Here is a 21282-nt window from a genome sequence, read left to right on the forward strand (position 1 = left end):
TTACTAACCCCTTACCCTAAAGAAGTGAGAGAGCAGTTATGTTAGGATGGAATTAATAACTATAGTGATATGTCAATTAAATATAATTTGTGTTACAACCTGGTACATTAATGAAGACAAATAGCACCATAGACCACCATCTACAGTTCTACATTGCTGCCTTGAAATTAAAGAATTACAACTTACAACTTACAACTCTCCCTACAAGCTTTAAACTTGGCTTGACTCATCCCCATAGGGGTACTGATTGATAGAGATTTTGGGATACTATGTTATGTTTCCAAGCTGATATTCACTTTGAAAACTGGTTCTCTTTAGGTGAAGATTGTTTTTTTTCGTGTTCTAGTTCTGTTCTCTTACACTGTACAATGCATGTTCATTCTGACACTTCAGCAGACCCATGAGTGTTTCATTTGATACCATTTCTATGTATATGGTCATTGTGGTTGTGGAGATATTTAGTGTTGGTATGTCATGTTGAGCAGGAAACCAACAAATTGGCCTGAAATTGCTTAAAGTCATACACACACACAAAAAAATCAGCTTGACAACCACCCTAATGATCATGCTTGCACATAAGTGGGATTATATTGCACATTTTCCCAAAATTACAGTAGGTAACATGGAAGAAAATGAAAGCACTTTGGGGAAAAAAATCTGCTTTTACCACTTATTAGAATATAGTGTTAAAATGGACAACAAAAACATTTTCTAAGCTGACAATCTGGCTAGAAGACATGTTGAGGGGTTAAATATTAATACTGGATAGGTTGTATGCTTGTACCAAAAAGTGTTTCGACAGAGTTTTAATATCAGTTTTGGCCCCTTGACTATACTGGAGTGACTTCTTTATGAAACTGTGTAGTCTGAATCTGCACGGTAGTCTAGGATTTTTGTAAGATAACAAAAAAAAACGAATAAGCCTGCCTTCATGTTTGTTAATGTTGATTGGAGCTGTAATTGTTGTGAAAGTGTCTAATTAGTTATTTTGGATTTATAGCTACATTTAGAGGTTTTGGAGTTGTGAAACAGTTGCTCAAGATATTTTGATAGGATTTGAGAAAGTTTGGGTTTGGGGATCAGCAACTGCGCAGTCTCAGTCACAAGTTGCATGTGTTGGGTGCTGGAGCGTCCTTGTGTGTGATCCAGTGTGATTTGAAAATACTTCAGTTTGGTTTTGGACATTTGTTGAGCAAACCTACAAGAAACATGAGTTCTCCGCCTAGTCCATCTCCAACGAGATGGTTCAAAGCAATAAGAAGGTAAGATGGGCCAACTGATAGAATATGGATTTATTTATTTTTTAGAAGGCTGGTAATCGAAGAACAGGTAGTAAGTTATACATTTGAATTTTTATATCTTCAGCTCCAGATTTGTTTGGATTAAACTCTCGACTGGATAAGCAGCTTAACCTTTTTTAGACCTACGTAATTTGACTTGAAAATGCCAGGCTATAGGCTATTTGTGACTTTGTTTCATTTTTTGGTTGCCATAATCTGATTGGCTGGCATAAGGGGCCCTGCTTCTCAGCGTCCGTCTAAGAACACTCAGGAATATTTATTGAGATTGAACACCGAGGAAAATTGTGTGGCGTGGCTCATGGAATATGAACCGAGTCAGAAAAAATACAGCATGTCGTTCATGTCAGAGAAACGGCCGCATAACATGCAGAAGGTATCCGACGTTTGATTTAAAAGGAATGTCAATTTAAGATAACCTAGAGTGAATTATTGCGCAGGCTATAGGCTACTCTTAAATACTATGTCCTTCAGCAGTTGGATTCTTTCGCAGGACTCGACACGGAGATCTCTGCTTAAAGACTGGACCAGGGGAATGTGCCGAGATGCTAAAGAGGGCCAGAGCAGCCTTCCAGTCTGGTCGAACAGCGAATGAGTGCTTCCGACTGGCCCAGCTCGACGCCGTGATGCGCTTGGTCTTTGAGCATGAGTGTGACTTTGTTGATGCACTAGCGAGGGACCTGCACAAGGTAAATTCAGTCTGGACACAGCACTTTTGTTGAGCTATTTATACATGCAGCAACTGCAAAATAGTTTGGATTCAAATGTAATCACACAACAATGGTAAGTTACATGCTGATCTGGACACAGGTGTGCACGGGAGTGCCCTTAATGAGTCTTAATGAGTGCCCTTCTAGTGTTGTAATGCAACACCCTGTAAGATGCCCCTTAAAATGATCTATACTTGCCGTTCCCTATGTGTGTCCTTCCATTGGAAAAGGGTGCCATTATGCAGTGCCCTCTATGCTGCCCCTACAATTGTACTACATGTGAGAAAGAAGTGCCAACATAGGCGCTCCTCTAGTGGATAACATGTGATGCAGTGAAGTAAAGGGTGTCCCTACTTGCATCAATTTAAGGAAGTTTCCTAACGGATGCCCCTGCAGTGGAAAATATGTGGATGCCTTTATAATGGGACAAACCTGAGGTTCCCTACCGGTGCCTTTCTGATGAAAGAAAATCATGAAGTGCCCTCTTAAATAGCACTGTGGCACTTTGAAGAGCCCTTGCAATGAAAAGGAACAAATCCCAGTAAAATGAGATGTCTTCCTTACCATGTGCCCTCTAGGGAAGGTTTTCCCAAAGGCAGTGCCATGATGTGAGTCTAGGGTGTCACCAAATACCATTTTCTGTATTTCTGCAAGGGACAGCGCAGTTAGGCTACTATTTAACTGACATTTTGATGATCTCTCTGCACTGTCCATATTTTCATTTTCAATGCATGGGGACTTTAGGCCGTTACAATAATAACACAAGCATTCATGTCACTGCAGACCCTCAGCCCTATCTCACAACGAAAAAGAAAGTGAGACCAAATTACATTCATGCTGTGACCTGATAATCATCTACGTAAATCATGTGTGATAATCATGCTTTGTGATTGTCATCTTTTTTCCACAGCAAGATGCCTTAAATATGTTGATGGCTATGCCATATTTGTAAATCTCAATCTGTCCATTTCTTTCCACAAACCCCGCCAGAAGTAATCATTTACAGAGTTATTTTTTAAAAATGTTCTCTTGGGGTGCATGCCCCGGGACCCCCTATCTTTGCCAACTCTCTGAGGTTGGCCCTCTTCATGCACCCATGGGCCGCAGAGGCTCCTGCTTGACACATAACCTTTTGCGTGAGCTTGGCACTCCATGTCGTGACATAGGTGCGCTTTTAGTTTTCTTGTTTTGTTTTGTTGTTTTGCCCCTGCCCTTCAAAAAGTTTGTGGACGTCACTGGGTCTGGATATAGTTTTGAACAATATTCTTACGGTATGCTCACCTTTCTTTTAATAATGTTGGGTCTTTTCAGCCTCGCTTTGAGACAGTGGTATCAGAGTTAATTCTGGTGAAGAATGAAGCTGTCTATGCCATCAACAACCTTCGTAAATGGATGGAGCCACAACGTGTCGAGAGAAACCTGGTGAGACTGTTATGTTCAGTTCAGATTGCATATTAGTTAGTTGCACACAGTCAATGTTATTTTGTATTGTTAAGATTATAAGAGACTCAGACATCTTAATAGAAAGAACCGGAAAAACAATCTCGCCTGTTACAAAGACCCACATTGTGCTGCGGGACCCAAAGCGGATTAAAGGGTAACCTGGAAAAGGTTCTCCCAGCTTGATTTGGGCATGGCTATTCTTATGCTTTTTTGTTTTTTATACAGAATCAGTTTCACACAGAAAAAGATACAACAGTGGCCATTTTCACTGATTCCTGTGTTAGGGACTATATACGCTCATAAACTTCCGCTGCAGTTAGGCTTCTAGAGAGATAAGGCCATTTTGAGAGATTCAAGAGATTCTTTAAAAAAATAAACAAACAAAAACATTTGTGTGGTTTGGACCAGTCCACAGCTCTGGATGAATGCATGGTGGTGAGCGAGCCTCTGGGCACAGTATTGGTCCTTGGGTCATGGGCAAACCCTGTTCAGCTCTGCCTCGTGCCCCTGATTGGAGCCATGGCTGCAGGTACAGACAGTTCGGCCTGTCTTCTTTTCATGATGGCAGTAGGTCTATAGGCCTGTCATGTGTTATTATTGTGTCTGTGTGTGTCTGTGTGTGTGCGCGCATGCAGGGAATTGTGTGGTCATCAGCCCCTCTGAACACTGTGCTCACACAGCAGAGCTCCTTCACCGACTTCTACCCTCTTACCTGGATAATGTGAGTGGAGCGTTAATCTGCTTTTAAGGCCCAAACCTCTGGCACATGCACGCTCCAAGAGATCTAAGATCAATCCTCTCCCTCCTTCTTTAGGAGTGCTATCATATTGTCCTTGCAGGGACAAATGACATCTCTGAGATGGTGGAACTGAAGTTTGACCACGTCTTCTTTTCTGGTAAAACTTTTATATCATTCTTTAGTCAGTACACAGCTTGTATGGATTTACATTTCATCATTTTAGTTGTTTAGTTTTTACCATGCAAAGAAGTCTTTTTGGTAATTAACTCGGTAAGCTACCTGAGGTAATCACTGTCAGGTTCCTCTCATAACCTAACATGACTGTTGAGCTGAAATACCAACAGCCTTTCACTAGATTTGCAGATTTCACCTTTAATGATCAGAAGAGGGGTGACCAATCAAAGCCTTTAACACACTCAGTTGAGACCTTGGGCTGTATGATGATTAGGGAATTGAGTGTTGGAGGTATTTAACATGATATACCATGTGATTGTCATTGAGCACAACAGTGTGCGTGAGTTTGACCTCCCAAACCCAGCCCGAGAGTGTGAGGATGACCAGTGGTGCATTGTGTTCCGCAGGCACTCGTGAGGAAGGCACCAAGGTGTCCCTGGCCGCAGCCCGCAGTCTCACGCCGGTCACTCTCGTACTGAGTGGCAAGAACCCGTGCTACGTGGACCAGACGTGTGACATAAACACCACGGCACGCCGGATCGCCTGGGCCCGGTTCCACAATGGCGGACAGAGCGTGGCCTCGCCGGACTACGTGCTGTGTCACGCCGACGTGAAGGAGCGGCTACTGCAGGCTCTGCGCTGTGCCCTGCTCATCTTCTATGGCTCGGACCCGCGCGAGTCTCGCAGCTACGGCCGTCTGGTGAACATGGAGAACTTCAGCCGCGTCAGAGACCTGCTCTGGAGGTCAGGGAAGGTGGTGATGGGGGGTCAAGTGAACGAAGCGGAGAAGTATGTTGGTCAGTGCCACATTACATTTGGTCATCACGCACATTAATCTCAAACATGTAGTGTCTGTGATGGCCTTGTGATTACAAAATGATTACATCAGGGTTTAAAGTTCACACAGGCAACGTTTCTGATTTTAGATTTTAAAATGGAAACATTTCTGATTGAGGCATGGACATTTTCCTTCTTTAAGCCCCCTTACATGCAGTATAATTCCCTGTTGATTTGTATGTTTTAGTCATGGTGTAGTTTGAGGATGTGTTTTCTCTAAATGACTCCTCTGTTTGTCTTTAGCACCAACACTGTTGTCAGATGTGTCTGAAACAGATCCAGTCATGCATCAGGAGTATTTCGGCCCGATCCTTCCTGTCCTGACAGTAGAAAGTGTCGATGAGGCCATCTCCTTCATCAACAAGAGAGACAAGCCTTTATGTGTTTATGCATATTCCAGCAACAACAAGGTAAATGGTAGCTGTAACAACTCAGAAGTCTACACATTAATTAATCTTACTGCCCGACACTGTATGAGATGTGCTAGCGACATACACGTCACCCACTGGATTTTAGCCCTCTTGCTAGCATCCCAGCCTCCCATGTGTGAGACTGCGAGAACAAGTCCGGTGTAGGACTGTGATGTCTGTATACAACACTGTTTATACACCCACTAATGCATGGTTGAATTGTGACTGACGGAGGCTTTCTGTCCATTTCCGTTCTGCAGGTGATTTCCAGACTGATGAACGAGACCTCTAGTGGAAGCTTCTGCTCAAATGACAGTGTCCTGCAGAGTCTCATGCCCTGCCTACCCTTTGGAGGAGTGGGTGAGTGCTATTTTAACTGTCTTGTCTAAAGTCCTTTCCTGGAGTGCCTTGATTGCTTTCCTTTTCAATATTTTGGTGTGTTTAGGTAATCATTACAGCCTTCATATTTTATAAACATTGGCTACATTTTTTGCGGAAAAAAATATATACCAAAAGCACTTAACCAAAACTCATTTTAGGTCAGAGTGGGATGGGCTCATTCCATGGACGCTACAGCTTCGACATATTCTCTCACAAGAAGTCCTGCCTTTTGCGGGGCACTCGGATCGAGTGTCTGACCTACCTGCGCTACCCGCCTTACGATGACCGCAACCTGTCCCTCATGACATGGGCCAGCAGCCTGACGCAGAAGAGCCAAGGCTGGTGTCAAATTCTATGAAGGCTTTGATGAAAGAGTTAGTACGGCCTTCATGATGAATATGTTTAGTGCTGTGTCTGTGCTAGTGTTCCTACCAGCTTTATGGCAACTACAGGAACTGAATGTAAGGAATTCTGTTGCAGGTCTGCTGGAAAAGAACCTCAGACTCAGTCTAGAAAATGGTGATTGACATGCAACCCAGGCACTGTCTGTGATGCATAAAAGATGTATTTAATTCATTGAACAGAAGGTATTAATTAATCCGAGTAAAGGCAAATAATTTAATCTATATGACAACGATTTTGTAATCTTGGCCACAACAGTTCATCAGGGAGGCATTAGGGAGATATTTTGCAAATGTGTGTATTTTTCTCCCCCCCCGTGCCTTCTTTTTCACATTTGCACTGTGGACCTCATTGAAATTCAGTTAGCTCTTGAACATGGATTCACTGTTGTTAAATAATAATTTATATTGATACATATAACATTATTGTCTGCTAGAGTTTCAGTGTGTTTCATCAATTCCATGACTTTAAATTTAAATATCTATTTTCACGAAGAACAAAAAAAGTGATTCATCATGATTAATCACAGCAAACTGCATCATTAATGAGTTCAATTAAAAAAAGAATATGCATATGTACAGAACTCTATAAATAACATCAAAAAAGGAGATGGAGTGTGAATATTATCTGACCGGAAATCTAAGGAATCTGAGTGTTAGGTCCAGGGGAAGGGTGGGTACCGATAAACTGAAGAATGCCAGAGCCCTCTACTGTACATTTATAGCAATAAGAGGTGCTTTTACCTTTCTTTAAAAAAAACTAAAAAAAAAACTCTTGACTAAGCAAGGTGTTCCAAGTTACAGAAATGTCATGTGGAATTCCATAGAAACAGGCATGTCTTGTGGAATTACATAAAAACCTTCTCCATTGTGTTCGACTTGATACATTTTATAGTTGAAGATCAAATAAAAATACATGCTTTGATTTCACACAACAAAACAGCCAGTCTCTCAATCAGTATGATTTACCCACTTCCTCCCGAACACACACGGGTGTTATGTAGGTCTTCTGTAGACACTTTCAGCTGCTCCCTCCTTCATGGCCGCATACCTCGCCAGGGTGAACAGGTAGTCGCTGAGTCTGTGTGTGGAAATGAAGGAGGGTTAACAGCTGGGATGGAATGGGGGGGGGGGGGGGGGATGGGTGGTTGATGGGTTACATCACTACCTGTTTAGAAACTTGGCAACATCAGGATCAGCCTCCCCTGAGCGAACAATAGGGGCCACACTAAGGAAGAATAAAACGGGTTAAAATGGTAAAAAAAAATGTGTATACATTAATTGTAATGATTTTTAAAAAAAAATGAAGAATTGAAGTCCTTTAAAACTGAATGAAATGTTGTTAATCTGTGAATGTGTGTTCATGTACAGTATTCTCCAACAGAGATTGTTGCTGACCTTCGCTCGGCCCTGCGACACACTGCGCGGGCTACATGTAAAGAGGCACTGCTCTTTCCTCCAGACTGCAGGATGAAAAAACACATGCACATCCCTCAATATGCATCACTGGCAATAACGTGTGGGTATTACATGACAACATCGTACCATTAACAGCCTATACTGTACCTACACCCTATATATTTCCTTGCTAAGATGGCTACATGACTGATTTAAACAGAACAAAACAAACTAAAAAACATGCCTTGCGTATACTCAATACAAATGGGTGAATGGCACTTCGTCTTATATTTAGTTCTAGTCACTCAAGCGAACCTTACAGGCAATATGAAATTAGTCAATGGTGGCAGCTCCGCTGTGTACTTGTCAATCCAACTCTCGAGCTCCAACACAGGCTGGGGACTAAACTTGGTCTTCACTGGGGAGAGAAAGAAAAAAGATGCCTTTTGAAAATGTTGACCACACCAGGCCCGAAGCAGTGGGTCTCCCTTGACATTTACCCTGTAAGCAATCTTTGTGGTCTATAATGTCTCAAGCAGTTATGTTGGTCATGATGGGAGCCAATACTACTATAAACATATTTACCTCTGTGACTCTCCCTAGCTGATGAGAAAGGGGTGGCAACATTAGATCCCACATCTTGCAACACACACTGAATCTGTACACACAAATCAAATTTCAGACCACAACATGGGAGGTATAAATTCCTGTGAGCAATAAAATGGACAGTGACAGACCTTCTCAAGCTCTTCAATAAATTTATGTTCCTTGTCCTTGCAAAACTCCCTGGCCAATCTTTGAGAAGAATACAGGGGGTCTATTAGAAAGCAATGCATGACAAAACCAAACACTTGCCTTCTGATAATCTTAATCCAACAATTTCACTGAGCCTACCCTATGGCAGACGACAACTCATCTGTATCACCCAAAGCCTCGAAGATGCTGTCTTCTTTTGGTCTTCTCTCACCTGTGAATGTGCTGGAAAATCCTGCGTTTGTGGAACAATGAAGCAGGTAATGATTTGTCTCAATTATCTGAATTTAGTCTAGAAAGAAATTTTGTGGATTTTTAAATAATTACTACAAGAATTCGTCAATCAGTAGTAGCCTGCTTCATGTTCAAGGATCTACAGTCAAAGTCACAAGAGCAACATCAAGGGTGTTAGTAGTGGTGAGGTAACAGAACTGAGAATTAAACAAGTCGGTTGCAACACCTTTATCTCCAGTTTTGGTGTAAATTTTCGGAACTCTAGTCTCTTCATCTGACCTGGTGGCAAAACTTGAATGGGGACAAAAAAGAAGAGCATTATTTCAACGGGGTTACTAGCACAGACAGCTGTAACTTCTACCACACAATGCTATCTTTGCTTCGCTAGCTAGCCAGGGCGACAACCAAAGAAAATGAATGTTACCTTCTATCTGTCCTACATATGTGTCGTATCATGTACATCTGTGCACACTGGCTTGACCAAAAGATACAGCGCATTTGCAAGCGGTTGGTCACAGCAGCTGCCATCATTGTCAGTTTCGTAACAAGAAAGCAAGCGTGATGGTTATTCTTGCTATCGTCGTATTTACATTCATAGTAATATGTCTGTTATAGGCACCCGTACAAAGAAGGCTGGGCTTTCCTGTCACACGACCGATACGTCTGATAGGCTGTTTAGTTCTCGATGATTCCGATTGGTTATTGGGCGGTCTGTACATAAGGCGTTTAGCACTCATTGGATTTTATCGGGAATGCATTCATCCGTGTGTTGACACTTCATCTGACTTATGTGTGGCAAGTTCACAGTGAGTTATTGGTAAATAGAGACTGCATTTGACCTTCTGTGAGTGAAACTTATTAGACACTAGTGGCGGCGAGTACAGCTTCATAGCGGATAGCTAGCCTGTGATCGACTGCTAGCCAAGCATCTAGCTGTGTTTATTGTATTCAAGCGACTGTTGTTTTGGCTCATGGTGAGCAACTTTAAGAAATTTCCGTATTCGTTGTGCATTGAATTTTAGAATGCACGCTATTGACTGCATTGTTTCAGCACCAGGAAAAGCCATCCTTCATGGAGAGCACGCTGTCGTCCACGGGAAGGTGAGTGAGCCTGGGCTCCGGGTGTTGCTGATGTTTTGACAGATTACTAAAACGTCGATTACTGAGACTCCCGACCTTACCTTATCTAACATTTAAGTCTGTCTTTGGTCTGGCCTTGAGACCCTCAATTTCCCATGGTCATTAATGATACGGTGAGCTACGTGGTCAGACGCGCAAATGAGTGCCTGCACTTGTTTGGAACAAGCTGATGTTAGGCACATTTGCAAGTTCCCAACTGGCCTTTCAGTAGCCTACTCGACAGGTTTGTCCATGGCAACGACTGGCATACGGATAAATTCTATCAAAATTAAGGTCTGACATCTGGAGAGATTATTCTGGGTGATGTTCATGTAACATGACGTTACAGACTTCTAGAGCACATACCAGGGCAAACAGAGCATGTGCGGCTATCGTGCGTAACTGTATCTGGTAGCATCAGACAGATTTTTGACAGATGTTTACCAGATGTTTACAAGATGTCGGCACATTTGTGCTCCATTATTGTCTCATATTAGTAACTAAACCCAGAATAGAAATAAAAAATATTAAATTAAGTATTAACTGATCCAGTGTCATCGTATCCTAGGCACTTGAAATATCCATAGTACATAGGACAGTAAATATCTGATCAGCCATTCTGTTTTTGCACTGTCAAAGTTGCTTGAATATGCATGGGTTCTACAGATTTGGTGCCATTTGTGATTGAGGAGGATGAACAAATGAACATTAAAATGTCAATCTTTTTTATTTTATTTGATGTGACAAAGTGATGTGTGTACTTGATAGCAAAACTTTTCTCCATCCTAACATGAACAATTTAGCCATTCAACCCATTGATAAACAGTGTGTGGGATGAAGAAACCTTCTTAACTATGGGTTTTCCCTATGAAAGTGTTGAAAGCCTGAGATTGACCAAGTCCACATATATCCACCATTAATCATAAATCCACCATAAATTATTTAATAGAAAGTGAGAGAGAAACTGACCACTTGTCATACCATGCTGTTCTGAAAACACCACCTGTATGACGCCACCTCCACCTGCTGTATGACACCACCTCCTTTATAAAAGATGTCAAAAGGATCAAACTACCATTTTTTGGGGGGGGGGGAATGGTTGTGCTACGGGGTTGATTGAAACACAGGGACAGGGTTCTTCATTAACAAATAAATTGCATTATTATTTAACACTATGTACTCAAAATGAGTCACGTTATTTTTATAATAGTCAATGGGTACAGGTGAAATTCTTGATAGTCTCAGGAATGGCAAACATATATGTTGAAATAAATCTCTGTTTAGAACTCTCTTCCCAATTACATAGAAAAACATGTAAAACTTTGAAATGTTGCAATCTAAATGTAGTTTGATCAATGTTCTGAAAAGTTATAACTAGGCTACATCTTGGGACACTGATACTACTTAAATGCCACGGTATTTGTAGAATGACCCATATACTACAATTAAAAATTATGCTTTTTTTTTTATTATGTGATACATTTAGCCTGTAATCTCAATGTTTCAGGTTGCTCTGGCAGTGAGTTTGAATTTACGAACATTCCTTCGACTTCAAGCTACCTCCACCAGCAAGGTCTGCATCAATCTACCTAACATAAACACATTTTTGTCCTGGGATGTCAGTGCACTACAGCATTTGCTTCAAGACAAAACCAGTAAGTGAACAGTGCATCTGTTAAGTTTCTGTGTTCATCATGATGTAACATACATCAAATTCCATTTATCACATCATACCTAATGTTTGTACAGTGCATGCTTTATTTCCATACAGGGGGTGGTAAGCTTACCTGATATTTATTTTACAGTTGACCATGGGAACTTAAAGGAGCTGGATGCTGATCTAGTCAGAAGGCTACGAGAGTTTACCGGAATAGAGGATGGAAGCACTGACACCCGGAGTATGGCTGTGTCGGCCTTTCTCTACATCTACTTCTCCGTCTTTTCCAAGTCAAAGTAAGAGTGCTACAAAACACATGCTCTTTGATGTGTTTAGGTGATTGGGAATTGAGGGATTGCAAAATCCCCGTGTGGGCAGATATCAAAGCTAGACAAGTGTGGCGATACAGTTGTGACGTGTGGTGTTTGTGGTGGGCGAAGAAAACCGTTACTCTGCTCATAGTGCCAATACACCCTGATGGTGGAAGAATGATGAGAGTTTTTCACTAGATCGAAGGCTGGAGTTGTGACAAGCGTGCGTGAGTACTGCCCGAGGAAAATGAGCAGACTTGTTTATCACTCAGATCCATCAAGAAGCTCTTTTATTGACGCTGACAGTCAAGGCTTTTTACAGAGGCTTCTTTCTACTAGGCTTGCAGTGTGGCCGCCAACAAATGTCATGGAGTCTGTTATAAACTGTATGGCAATATAATACCCTTGTGGAGCGTCCCCATTAGACAGATTGTAGTATGTCTTCTCAGCAGAAAATGTCCTTGGTGTAATCACCATACACACATTTATGGTCCATTTCATGCTGCAATTCTAATATAATTGGACTCTTGAGTTGTAATTTATCATGCTCCTTAAGGAGGCTGAAGTAATGCAGATCAAGAGCAGTGAGCTCTCCAGTGGTGTTTATATTTGTTTGTTTTCAAAGATATGACATTCAGTTTGAAACGCTGTAAACATCCTCTTTAATGGACCAGATTCAGGCTTGACAAGTGGTATACATTTGTTTTGTAATAAGAATGATTAAGTTTTAAATTAATATAATAAAGTCAACATCATTGAGAATCTGTATGCTTGAAGAAGCTTTTTTTTCTTTTGATTTTTGGTCATCCAACATTTAGCTGAGCACTCTTTGTGTGCAGTCCTGGGTGTGTGTACGTATTGCCTTTTTATTGTTGCTGACTGGAAGGGTGATGTGTTGCAGAGCGTTGCCCAGCCTGACTGTGACTGTCTGGTCGGAGCTGCCCACGGGAGCTGGCCTGGGCTCCAGCGCCGCCTACTGTGTGTGCGTGGCCGCCGCACTGCTCTCAACGCAGGGGGCCGTCTCCTGTCCTCTGGGGCCAGATGGGGACACAGCCAGGTAACATACACACACACACACACACACACACTTTCATACAGATTATTTTGGGCTGCATACTAACAGCAAGTGTTGAGTGAAGAAATACTGGCCATTGCAGTGGGTTCTGTGGAAGAAATTGGACCTATAGGATCTATAAACCCTGAGAGAGACTGAGATAAGGCTTGACGTTCTAGTTAGTAGTTTATTCACCTCTCAGGTCTCATGCATCAGGCAATCTGTACAGAGAAACAGTCTGTGCACCAAAGAGATAATCACTTGTTTCTCACACACACATTTATATTTTGTATCATTATACTTCCTTTCACACACACACACACACACACACACACAACTTTAGTACAATGAGTTAGAACATTAGGTTAAGAACTAAGGACAGTTAAAAAAAACACACAGGCCTGATTTGTTATTTGCACAGAAAAGTTACAGAAACAGAAGTATCAAATTAAAAGGTTTATGCTCTTACAGAAGCACAAGTATCAAAGCAAAAGCAATAGTTTAAATTCCATCTTTGTAATTTTCCCTCACAGTTCTCACAATGCTCTAGTCACAAGAAGAAACATCAGAAACAAGAAGCTGACAAATGGATCCTTGTTGTTTTCCCTGTGTACTGTCATTCCCTTGTATTTTTTAGACAAAAGCTCTTAGCATTTTGTATGGTAAATCTTTGCCGCACTACTGAAACTGCTCCTGTTGGTTCTGACTACATGGTGTGGATTGATATGTGTCTACCTTGGCTCAGGTGGAGTGGTGAGGAGTTGGAGATGATCAATCAGTGGGCCTTTCAGGGGGAGAGGATCATCCATGGGAACCCCTCAGGGGTAGACAACGCCGTGAGCACATGGGGTAAGATGGGACCAGTACATCAACATCATCATGCTCACCCAACCCAGGCTCGCTAAGATGATGTGGACGTGTATTTGTGACTTTTTAACAGATGTTTGGACCTTTTTTGACAGCATTTATTGATACGATAGTTCCCTGTTTTTGTTTACTCTTTCATAGGAAGCATACTAAGATATCATGCTGGGAAGATTACCCCTTTGCAAAGGTACCCCTCAATGAGATGAATGCTTCTTATTTAATGAACAACAAAAGTGATCTGCACACAAACGATCATCATTGTATGGTTTGGCATCTTTCCCCCTGCTAACTTTGGCTGTAATGGTCTCCTCAGGGTTCCCACGCTGCGGATTCTCCTCACCAACACCCAAGTGCCGCGCAGCACAAAGACACTTGTTGCCGGTGTGAAGGACAAAATTAACAAGGTACGGAAATGGCCGCTCCTCACGCGCTCCCAGGCCTGTAATTAGCATAATAGCTGCAGCTGCCACAGTCACTCAAAGCTCTCTGGGGGATCAGAGGCTTCTATTTATGAAAAAAAGAGGAAGAAGCCAAAAAAAAAAAAAAACGCAAAAAGACAGGAAACTAAAGTGCTCTGTAGACATCCCCAGGTGCTGTTGCTGTGACAACAGTGACAGGTAGGTTGTCGCATAACAGGGTGAATCCAGGTCGGGTGGGAGGTGGGAGGTGGGGATGGTGTTTGCTTTACCGCAGCGATTATGAAGGAAGAGGAGTGAAAGTTCGTGCCCTTTTTCACCGGGAGTGTGCCGCAGCGTGCACATCACTGCTTCCTGCTTAATCAGGAGGCACTAATTGTGCTTCTGAAGGGCTGCCGCTGTGTCGTGCTCTGGTTAATTACGATCATTACTTTAGCCAGAGTCAGAGATGAAGGGAAGGAAGCCAGAGGATGTTGCAAAGCAGGGCTCCATATGACCCTCTGGTTCAATGAAACCACTTTGTACTAGCTGAAGAAATGAAGAGCTCATACTACCTTTTGCATGGATCTTGGGTTTTGAAATGAGATTTAAGAAGAAAAATGACATCTAAAAAGGAATCTGATGCAACTTTGGACACATTCACCTAATGTGTACCTTGGAAACAGTCAAAAGGAAAAGGGTTCAAATCATTATACACTCATTGGCCACGTTCATTTTGAGAGTAAGAAGATAGACACACTATCCAATATTTAGCAAGAATGGGATCTCCCCAAAGCTTACCGTATGTCAATCATTCATGAATCTCACCTTGTCTACCTTCTTTCTCTCTTTTTATATTTTCTTTCTCTTTGTTTCTCTGTGTCAAGTTCCCGTCCGTACTAAACCCTGTGCTGGAGTCCGTGGATGCTGTGTCCTGCATGTGTGAACAGACACTCATGGAGATGGCCAAAGGCTCACCAACAGCAGAACATTACGCCACATTGGAGGTACAGACAAAACAAGAGTGCCCAGTAAATACCTCCATCAGTAACCTCATGTACTCTCTTATCTTATCTAGATAATATGTTTATAATATGTAGAAATCCTGACATGCCATGAAGCCGTCTTATCGATCTCATCTCTTAATGCTTTGGAGCAGTTTGACTCATTTTTATTTCCCTTTTTTTTTATTTTTATATTTCTGCACAGGAGCTGATGGATATCAACCAGCACCATCTGAATGTGATGGGTGTGGGCCACCCCTCACTCGATACCCTCTGCACAGTCACACTGAGGCGGGGGCTGCACAGCAAGCTGACCGGGGCCGGAGGCGGGGGCTGTGGCATCACTCTCCTCAGACCAGGTGCACTCACATGCTCGTGTGTGTGTGTGCTTGTGTGCGTGCGTGTGTGTGAGATAGCCGAACAAGAATGAAATCGGGCTAAACGTGTAAAGTGTTGTCTGGCTTGAAGCTGGTGCTAAGCAAATTAGTAAGGTTTCCTTTGCAGGAGAGCATGTTGGGAAGAATAAATACATCCTGAGGTATTTTAGAGATTCAAAATGTTGAAATGCATTTGAACTCTATGCCTTCAGATTTCTCCTTCCTTTGGCTTCATCTCTGTCAGAATAATATTCTTAGTTTGATGTTGTTTGAGTTCTGTTGGAGTTTTGGTTCTTTGGTATTTTTGTCTTTAGTTTTATCTCTGTGAGTGATGAGATGATCAGTTTTGTTAAATCGGGTTCACTTCAGGGTTTGTTTATATCCCAGGCTGACACGTCTGATAAGAAATGGGTGTAGTGTTGAGTGTAAGTTGGCCAGAAAGAGATTTCTTGCTTGTTTCCTGACAAGATCTCAACAGGACCTGTCAGATGTCAATGCTTCATCATCTTTGTTTGTTTTGTTTATGCCTGAAGCATCTTAACACACAGAATCTTAATCAGGATGCCAGATTTCCCAGTATACAGGCTCGGATGATTGCAAGTCTGATAATGGCAGCAAGCTGGGTACTTGCTCTTAATGCCCCTTCTTAGACGAGGGAAGTAAATTGCTTCCTTTTGCAATTGCCATTTCAGTGATTACCTACTTTTAAGATGTAGCCCAAGACCTGAAATAAATGGCTTCCAAAGAATAGGCAGTTGTCACTTGTGTAGCAGGAATAAGATAAATACATTTTACAAGTTTAGAAGAAACATATTTAAATATTACACTGCTGACTGTTGAGAAGCCACAGCCTTAGGCAGAAATGGCCCCGTCAGGAAAATGGTAAGAGGGGTTAGGCCGAGCAAAAGAGACGCTTATCTTATACGTTAAGCTTTATACACTCTATACCCTGCATGCCTGTGTTGAAGTTTCAGACAGCAGCAATCAAACAGCAAACTTCTCTTTGCTTTGATAAGCAAAAGCAGTGATTTGCCTTACTTCTGGCTGAGGCCCAGAGAGAGAGAGAGAGAGAGAGAGAGAGAGAGAGAAAAAAAAAGTGTATGATTGATAAAAGGTGTGTTGGCAGGGTGACTGTGGGGAGAGGGTGGGGTAAAGGGTGGGGGTGTTGGGAGGGTTGCCTTGTTCTGTAAGAAAAGGAAACATCAGCAGAATTGAAGTGCTAAGGCACAGGGAAGTGGATGGAAGGCAGAGGGCTAGCATCATCACAAGGCCGGCCATGGGACTGCCCCTGTGAGAGTGCTGCAGCTGTCAAACTGAGATCTGCTGTTGGACACAACAATGCATCAGGTCACTAGCAAGTGTTAAAGCTAGAATACTCCAATAGTTTTTGTGTTTGAAAGTGAAAATAGTCAGACAATGATAATTTGATAGTCCCAAGACATTATTACATTCTTTCCTAGTATTCCCACCCATTGCATACATTATGCTTCTATGAAGTTGGTAGATAAAATACAGAAACTAAACTTTGGAAATAGATTTTCTCTGATCTTTCAGAAATGTGATTGTTTTGGGTCATACTGTAGACATAGGAAAGCTACACATTGCATCTTTAAGCAATATCTCAACAGACTTGTGATCAAATCTCAATCTGCCACAGAAATAGCACACTTCATGGACATTTCCACTGACAGCAGTTATGATATGTCTATTTGGAGAAGAACAGAAAAACTGTGATTTGAAGCACTCTGTAATGGAGGCTTTGGTTCATAAAAAATGGCACTTGAAAGTCTAATTTTACCAATGTGACTGTCAGTACTGCTAAAAATACAAATCCATTATAGGGCTAGGTCTCTGGGACGTCTACAGACTTATTAAATTAAAATGCATGGTGTCAGTGGTGTGGGGGGTATGTGGTTTGGGGGGGGGGGGGGGCTGCTAGAGGACACTCTTTAAAGCCTCTAAAAAGACAAGGATGGCAAGGAGTTTTCCCATATGCTTGTGGATACTTTAGACTGGTGATTGTAGAATTGGCATTCTATTTAGAACACACGTATGTGTCTCCTGTACATTGGTGTCATACGTTAAATCTCTGACAGGACTTGGAAGTTTGTTTTTGTTCAAAGAGCAAAAGATGTAGCTCAAGGTTCTTTCTGGTGAAAATAAATGGATTTATCAGCAGCTTATTGTAATTAACGAGACCGCTTCTTTTGGCTTCGTGTTAACGCTTATCAACCAAAAGCCTTCTTTGATGTTCAGAGGCCGAGTGTTTTTTGCAGATCTTGATTAACTCGTTGCTCTGACTCCTTTGATTTCCCCCTTTTACCTTTTCAGACACAGACAATGCGGTGGTCCAGAGCACCATTCAGGACTTGAAAGACACCGGCTATGAATGTTGGGAAACGAACATCGGCGTGCCTGGAATTCAGCTGCACTCTCCCCACAGCATGAAAGAGGAAGTCATGAATGTTTTCAACAGCTACTAACAGCAGCAACTGGCTGTACCTAACAGATTGGCACACCATCTGAGCAGTCATAACAGCCCATGAAAGCAAGGCTACAGGATAGGTGACCACGAAGAAGCTGTCTTTTAGGAGCTAGGTGTTATAGCCTACCGGAGACAAGTGGTGTGTCAATTCTCCAGAGAATGTTATACATTGCACTAGAAAGAATATCCTCAGAGTAAGGACGCAAATGCATATGCCTGCCAATATATCATGCCCATGCGTGTGTTTGTTGTGGAATGCTAATTTATTCATTCAGACTGATGTCTGAGAGGGCTTGGCTATATTGTTGCACAATAATAAACAAGGCATAGATATGGACACAAAGATGTGGGAAGTGGATCTCTCAGGTTGTGGTGTTATTAGTAAGGGTGTAACGGTATACAAAAATAATGTTTCGGTGTGTACCTCGGTTTTACTGCTAACCTAAAATGAACTGACAATATTGCTGATGCACAACGGGAATAATATGTATATACAGTACAGGCCAAAAGTTTGGACACCTTCTCATTTCAATGCGTTTTCTTTATTTTCATGACTATTTACATTGTGCATTCTCACTGAAAACTATGAATGAATCCAAAGTTATTTGGCCCAAAGATAAATATTTGTAAATTATGGCTTGCTGAATATGGTATTAAATGTAAAAGAAAATAGCACCTTTGAAGAAACTAGAATATAAGACATGTTTTCAGTTATTTCACACTTTTTTGTTAAGTACATAATTCCACATGTGTTCCCTAATAGTTTTGATGAATCTTCAATGTAAATAGTCATAAAAATAAAGGGAACTTATTGAATGAGAAGGTGTGTCCAAACTTTTGGCCTGTACTGTATATATATTATTTTTTACTAAACTGACATATGGTCCATTACTTAATATGTTGTGTGGGAACTCAAATTTGAAACATTGTCCACAAGCAAAAAAGCCTGACTATTGTTAAAGACTGCATTTGGTACATTTGGTACACATCTATTGAAAACGTCCTGTGCCGAAACCGTTTGGTACAAATATGTGTACCTTTACACCCCTAGTTATTAGTTGTTTTGCTACTGGTTGGCCAGTAGATGGCATTATCTGTTCAGGTAAAGAGCTCTCACTCAGAAGAATGAATTGTCTGGATTGAATTGAGCTTGATGGGGACTCATCACTTCAGTCAATCCGTTCATTTTGACATATTGTCATCAGTCATACTGTAAAATGCTGCCTTTGGATCACTGTACACAAATCATGTCAAATCATATAAATTATTTAATCATGTCAGTTTTCATGTGAAAGACAACAATAAATCAGTCTCGGTTTACTATCAGTTACGTTTACAGTAAATGTCTTAGCCGTTCTGTGGAAAGCGTTGGTTTGTAGCTCAGATCTTCACACGTCTGCGTAGCCTACTACCCTCGTTGGTGCTCTCCAGCTCTGTGTGAGGCTCCTTTTTATAAATATTTATTTGGGTGCTTGTCACAGTCTCTTTGAGGTGATTACACATACCATAAATGACAGTCCCTGTTCAAAGCCGCGGTTGCCAGGAGACTCCTGGCCCCCTTCCAGCGCTGGCTTTAGTTCATTTCGGAAACACAATGTGGAAATTAACTTCTCTGCACTTTGTCAGGAACCGCAGCGGCGGTAGCAGCAGGGGCAGATTTTTCCTCAAATCCCCGAGCAGCCATGTAATTCACTTGGAATTCTGCGGAAAATAGGAGATAAAAAAAGACTATCTTTTGAAGACCATGCCCCAAGCTGTAGAGAGGAAATTTCAATTATATTGAGCAGACTCGTCTTTTTTCTCTCTCATTCCTCTGCCTCTTCTTCTGAACATGGAGGGGACTGACATGCCCCCCCCCCTCCCCCCAATACCTTTTACACTGAACAAATAGGTCCGCACATCAGTCCTGCCCACGCTAAATGACTTTGCCCCTGGACTAGTGGCATGAAGCGTGAAAAATGTGCCGGCTTCGCTTTTCTCTCCCTCTCTTTCTTCTGACAAATTTCTGAAGTTGCTTGCTGAGGCTCACATCCAGATAAATCTACACAGTGGCCGTGATTACACGAATCAATTCGCCCCCTCACCCCTCTTCCCCCCTTTCTCAAAGTCGACGGAGTCGGAATGCGTTGAGGGAATTGCATTCCAATCTTTGATCATCTGTAATGAAAAGATTGAAGCCTGTCTCCGAATGGAATAACAGGATTACCAAGGGAGGATGAGAGTAACATCAGGCGTTTTTGGAGAGGATGGGGGGCAGCATCTGTAAATCTGGCTTTTCAAAGGGATGTAGGATTACAGTCACACGTGCTGCCATGGTACCCACCACACACACACACACAGACAGACACACACCACACACAGACAGACACACCACACACACTCGCTAGCACACACTCCCAGTGAGTGAGTCAGAGAACAAAAAAGAAAAATGATAATAAAAATAGTGTTCATCAGACAGTCTGGCTTCATGCTTTGACAGAACATTTTCAGAATAATATATTGCTCACATACATGACCGACTGGAATGAAAGTGATCAAAATGAAGAGAGCCTGAGCACGTTTGAGGGAAAGGTCAGCCTTCGGGAGTCTCGGGAAATAATTGATTCCCCCTTTCTCCTATTTCAAATATTGTTTGTATGCTTTTAAATGTCAGGGGGCTTTAGTTGGATTGTAGTCAGGGGGGAGCCAGACAGCCTAATGTACGGATGGGTCAGACATCATGAAGTACCCCCCGCCCCCTCTCCCCCCTAATAGTCTCCTCTTCCTCCCATTACCCCCTCTGCTGTGTCATCTTCATGTCAGGGGCAGCTCCGTACCAACCGGCCCCATCCCACCCATCATCTCTGGGCACGGTGGGGCCCGATGCCCCTGCTGAAATTTAATTACCTCTGTGCTTTTCAATTGCTGTTGCTTTGACGAGGGGCAACAAGAGAAGAGACGGCCCCGGCCACAGCCTTTTTTCATCTGCACTCATCCCCCTCTCTCTTTCTCTCCTTTTTCCCCCTACGTCTTCTCTGTCTTTCACTTTGCTCTCTTTCTTTGCTCTCTCTCTCTCTCTCGCTCGCTCGCTCCTTCACTTTCTATCGCTCTGTCTTTTCCCCCTGCGAGGCACAGATGGTATTTTTTTTATCAATGTCAGTGCCAGCTTCTTTCTGCTCTGATGAATAGATTCTAAGGAGGCCCTGACATTATTTCAGATAACAGAGGGAGTGCAGGCGAAAGAGGGTCAAGGATG

The 21282-nt window shown here is 42.2% G+C and overlaps 3 protein-coding genes across 6 annotated transcripts; 2 read left to right on the forward strand and 1 right to left on the reverse strand.

Moving 5' to 3' along the window:
* The first annotated feature begins 1086 nt into the window (after positions 1-1086).
* On the forward strand, positions 1087-7170 carry aldh3b2 (aldehyde dehydrogenase 3 family, member B2). Of its 3 annotated transcripts, none has more exons than XM_042102009.1 (10): positions 1087-1262; positions 1792-1987; positions 3320-3430; positions 3860-3980; positions 4087-4172; positions 4266-4347; positions 4772-5161; positions 5445-5611; positions 5872-5971; positions 6151-7170. In XM_042102009.1, the coding sequence occupies exons 1-10, from the start codon at positions 1210-1212 to the stop codon at positions 6348-6350; spliced, it is 1506 nt and encodes a 501-aa protein (XP_041957943.1). In that variant the 5' UTR covers positions 1087-1209; the 3' UTR covers positions 6351-7170. The 3 variants fall into 3 exon arrangements, with proteins under 3 accessions (XP_041957943.1, XP_041957942.1, XP_041957944.1); XM_042102008.1 differs by lacking the exon at positions 1087-1262 and adding an exon at positions 1272-1674; XM_042102010.1 differs by lacking the exon at positions 1087-1262 and adding an exon at positions 1602-1674 and having other exon boundaries at positions 1773-1987.
* On the reverse strand, positions 6540-9363 carry mmab (metabolism of cobalamin associated B). The gene is made up of 9 exons (XM_042102012.1): positions 9203-9363; positions 9005-9069; positions 8686-8779; positions 8529-8586; positions 8377-8449; positions 8112-8209; positions 7792-7856; positions 7562-7621; positions 6540-7474 (listed from the first exon to the last, which is right to left on the reverse strand). The coding sequence occupies exons 1-9, from the start codon at positions 9307-9309 to the stop codon at positions 7390-7392; spliced, it is 705 nt and encodes a 234-aa protein (XP_041957946.1). The 5' UTR covers positions 9310-9363; the 3' UTR covers positions 6540-7389.
* A 146-nt stretch (positions 9364-9509) lies between these two features.
* mvk (mevalonate kinase) lies at positions 9510-18712 on the forward strand. 2 transcript variants are annotated; one of them, XM_042101627.1, is made up of 10 exons: positions 9510-9879; positions 11405-11552; positions 11703-11850; positions 12767-12922; positions 13665-13768; positions 13928-13973; positions 14100-14190; positions 15069-15188; positions 15391-15544; positions 17894-18712. In XM_042101627.1, exons 1-10 carry the CDS (start codon positions 9802-9804, stop codon positions 18043-18045), a joined length of 1197 nt encoding a protein of 398 aa, XP_041957561.1. In that variant the 5' UTR covers positions 9510-9801; the 3' UTR covers positions 18046-18712. The 2 variants fall into 2 exon arrangements, with proteins under 2 accessions (XP_041957561.1, XP_041957563.1); XM_042101629.1 differs by having other exon boundaries at positions 9518-9584.
* Positions 18713-21282: the final 2570 nt, after the last annotated feature.

The sequence above is a fragment of the Alosa sapidissima genome, chromosome 8 (assembly GCF_018492685.1).
Source record: "Alosa sapidissima isolate fAloSap1 chromosome 8, fAloSap1.pri, whole genome shotgun sequence".
Classification (NCBI taxonomy): Eukaryota; Metazoa; Chordata; class Actinopteri; order Clupeiformes; family Clupeidae; genus Alosa; species Alosa sapidissima.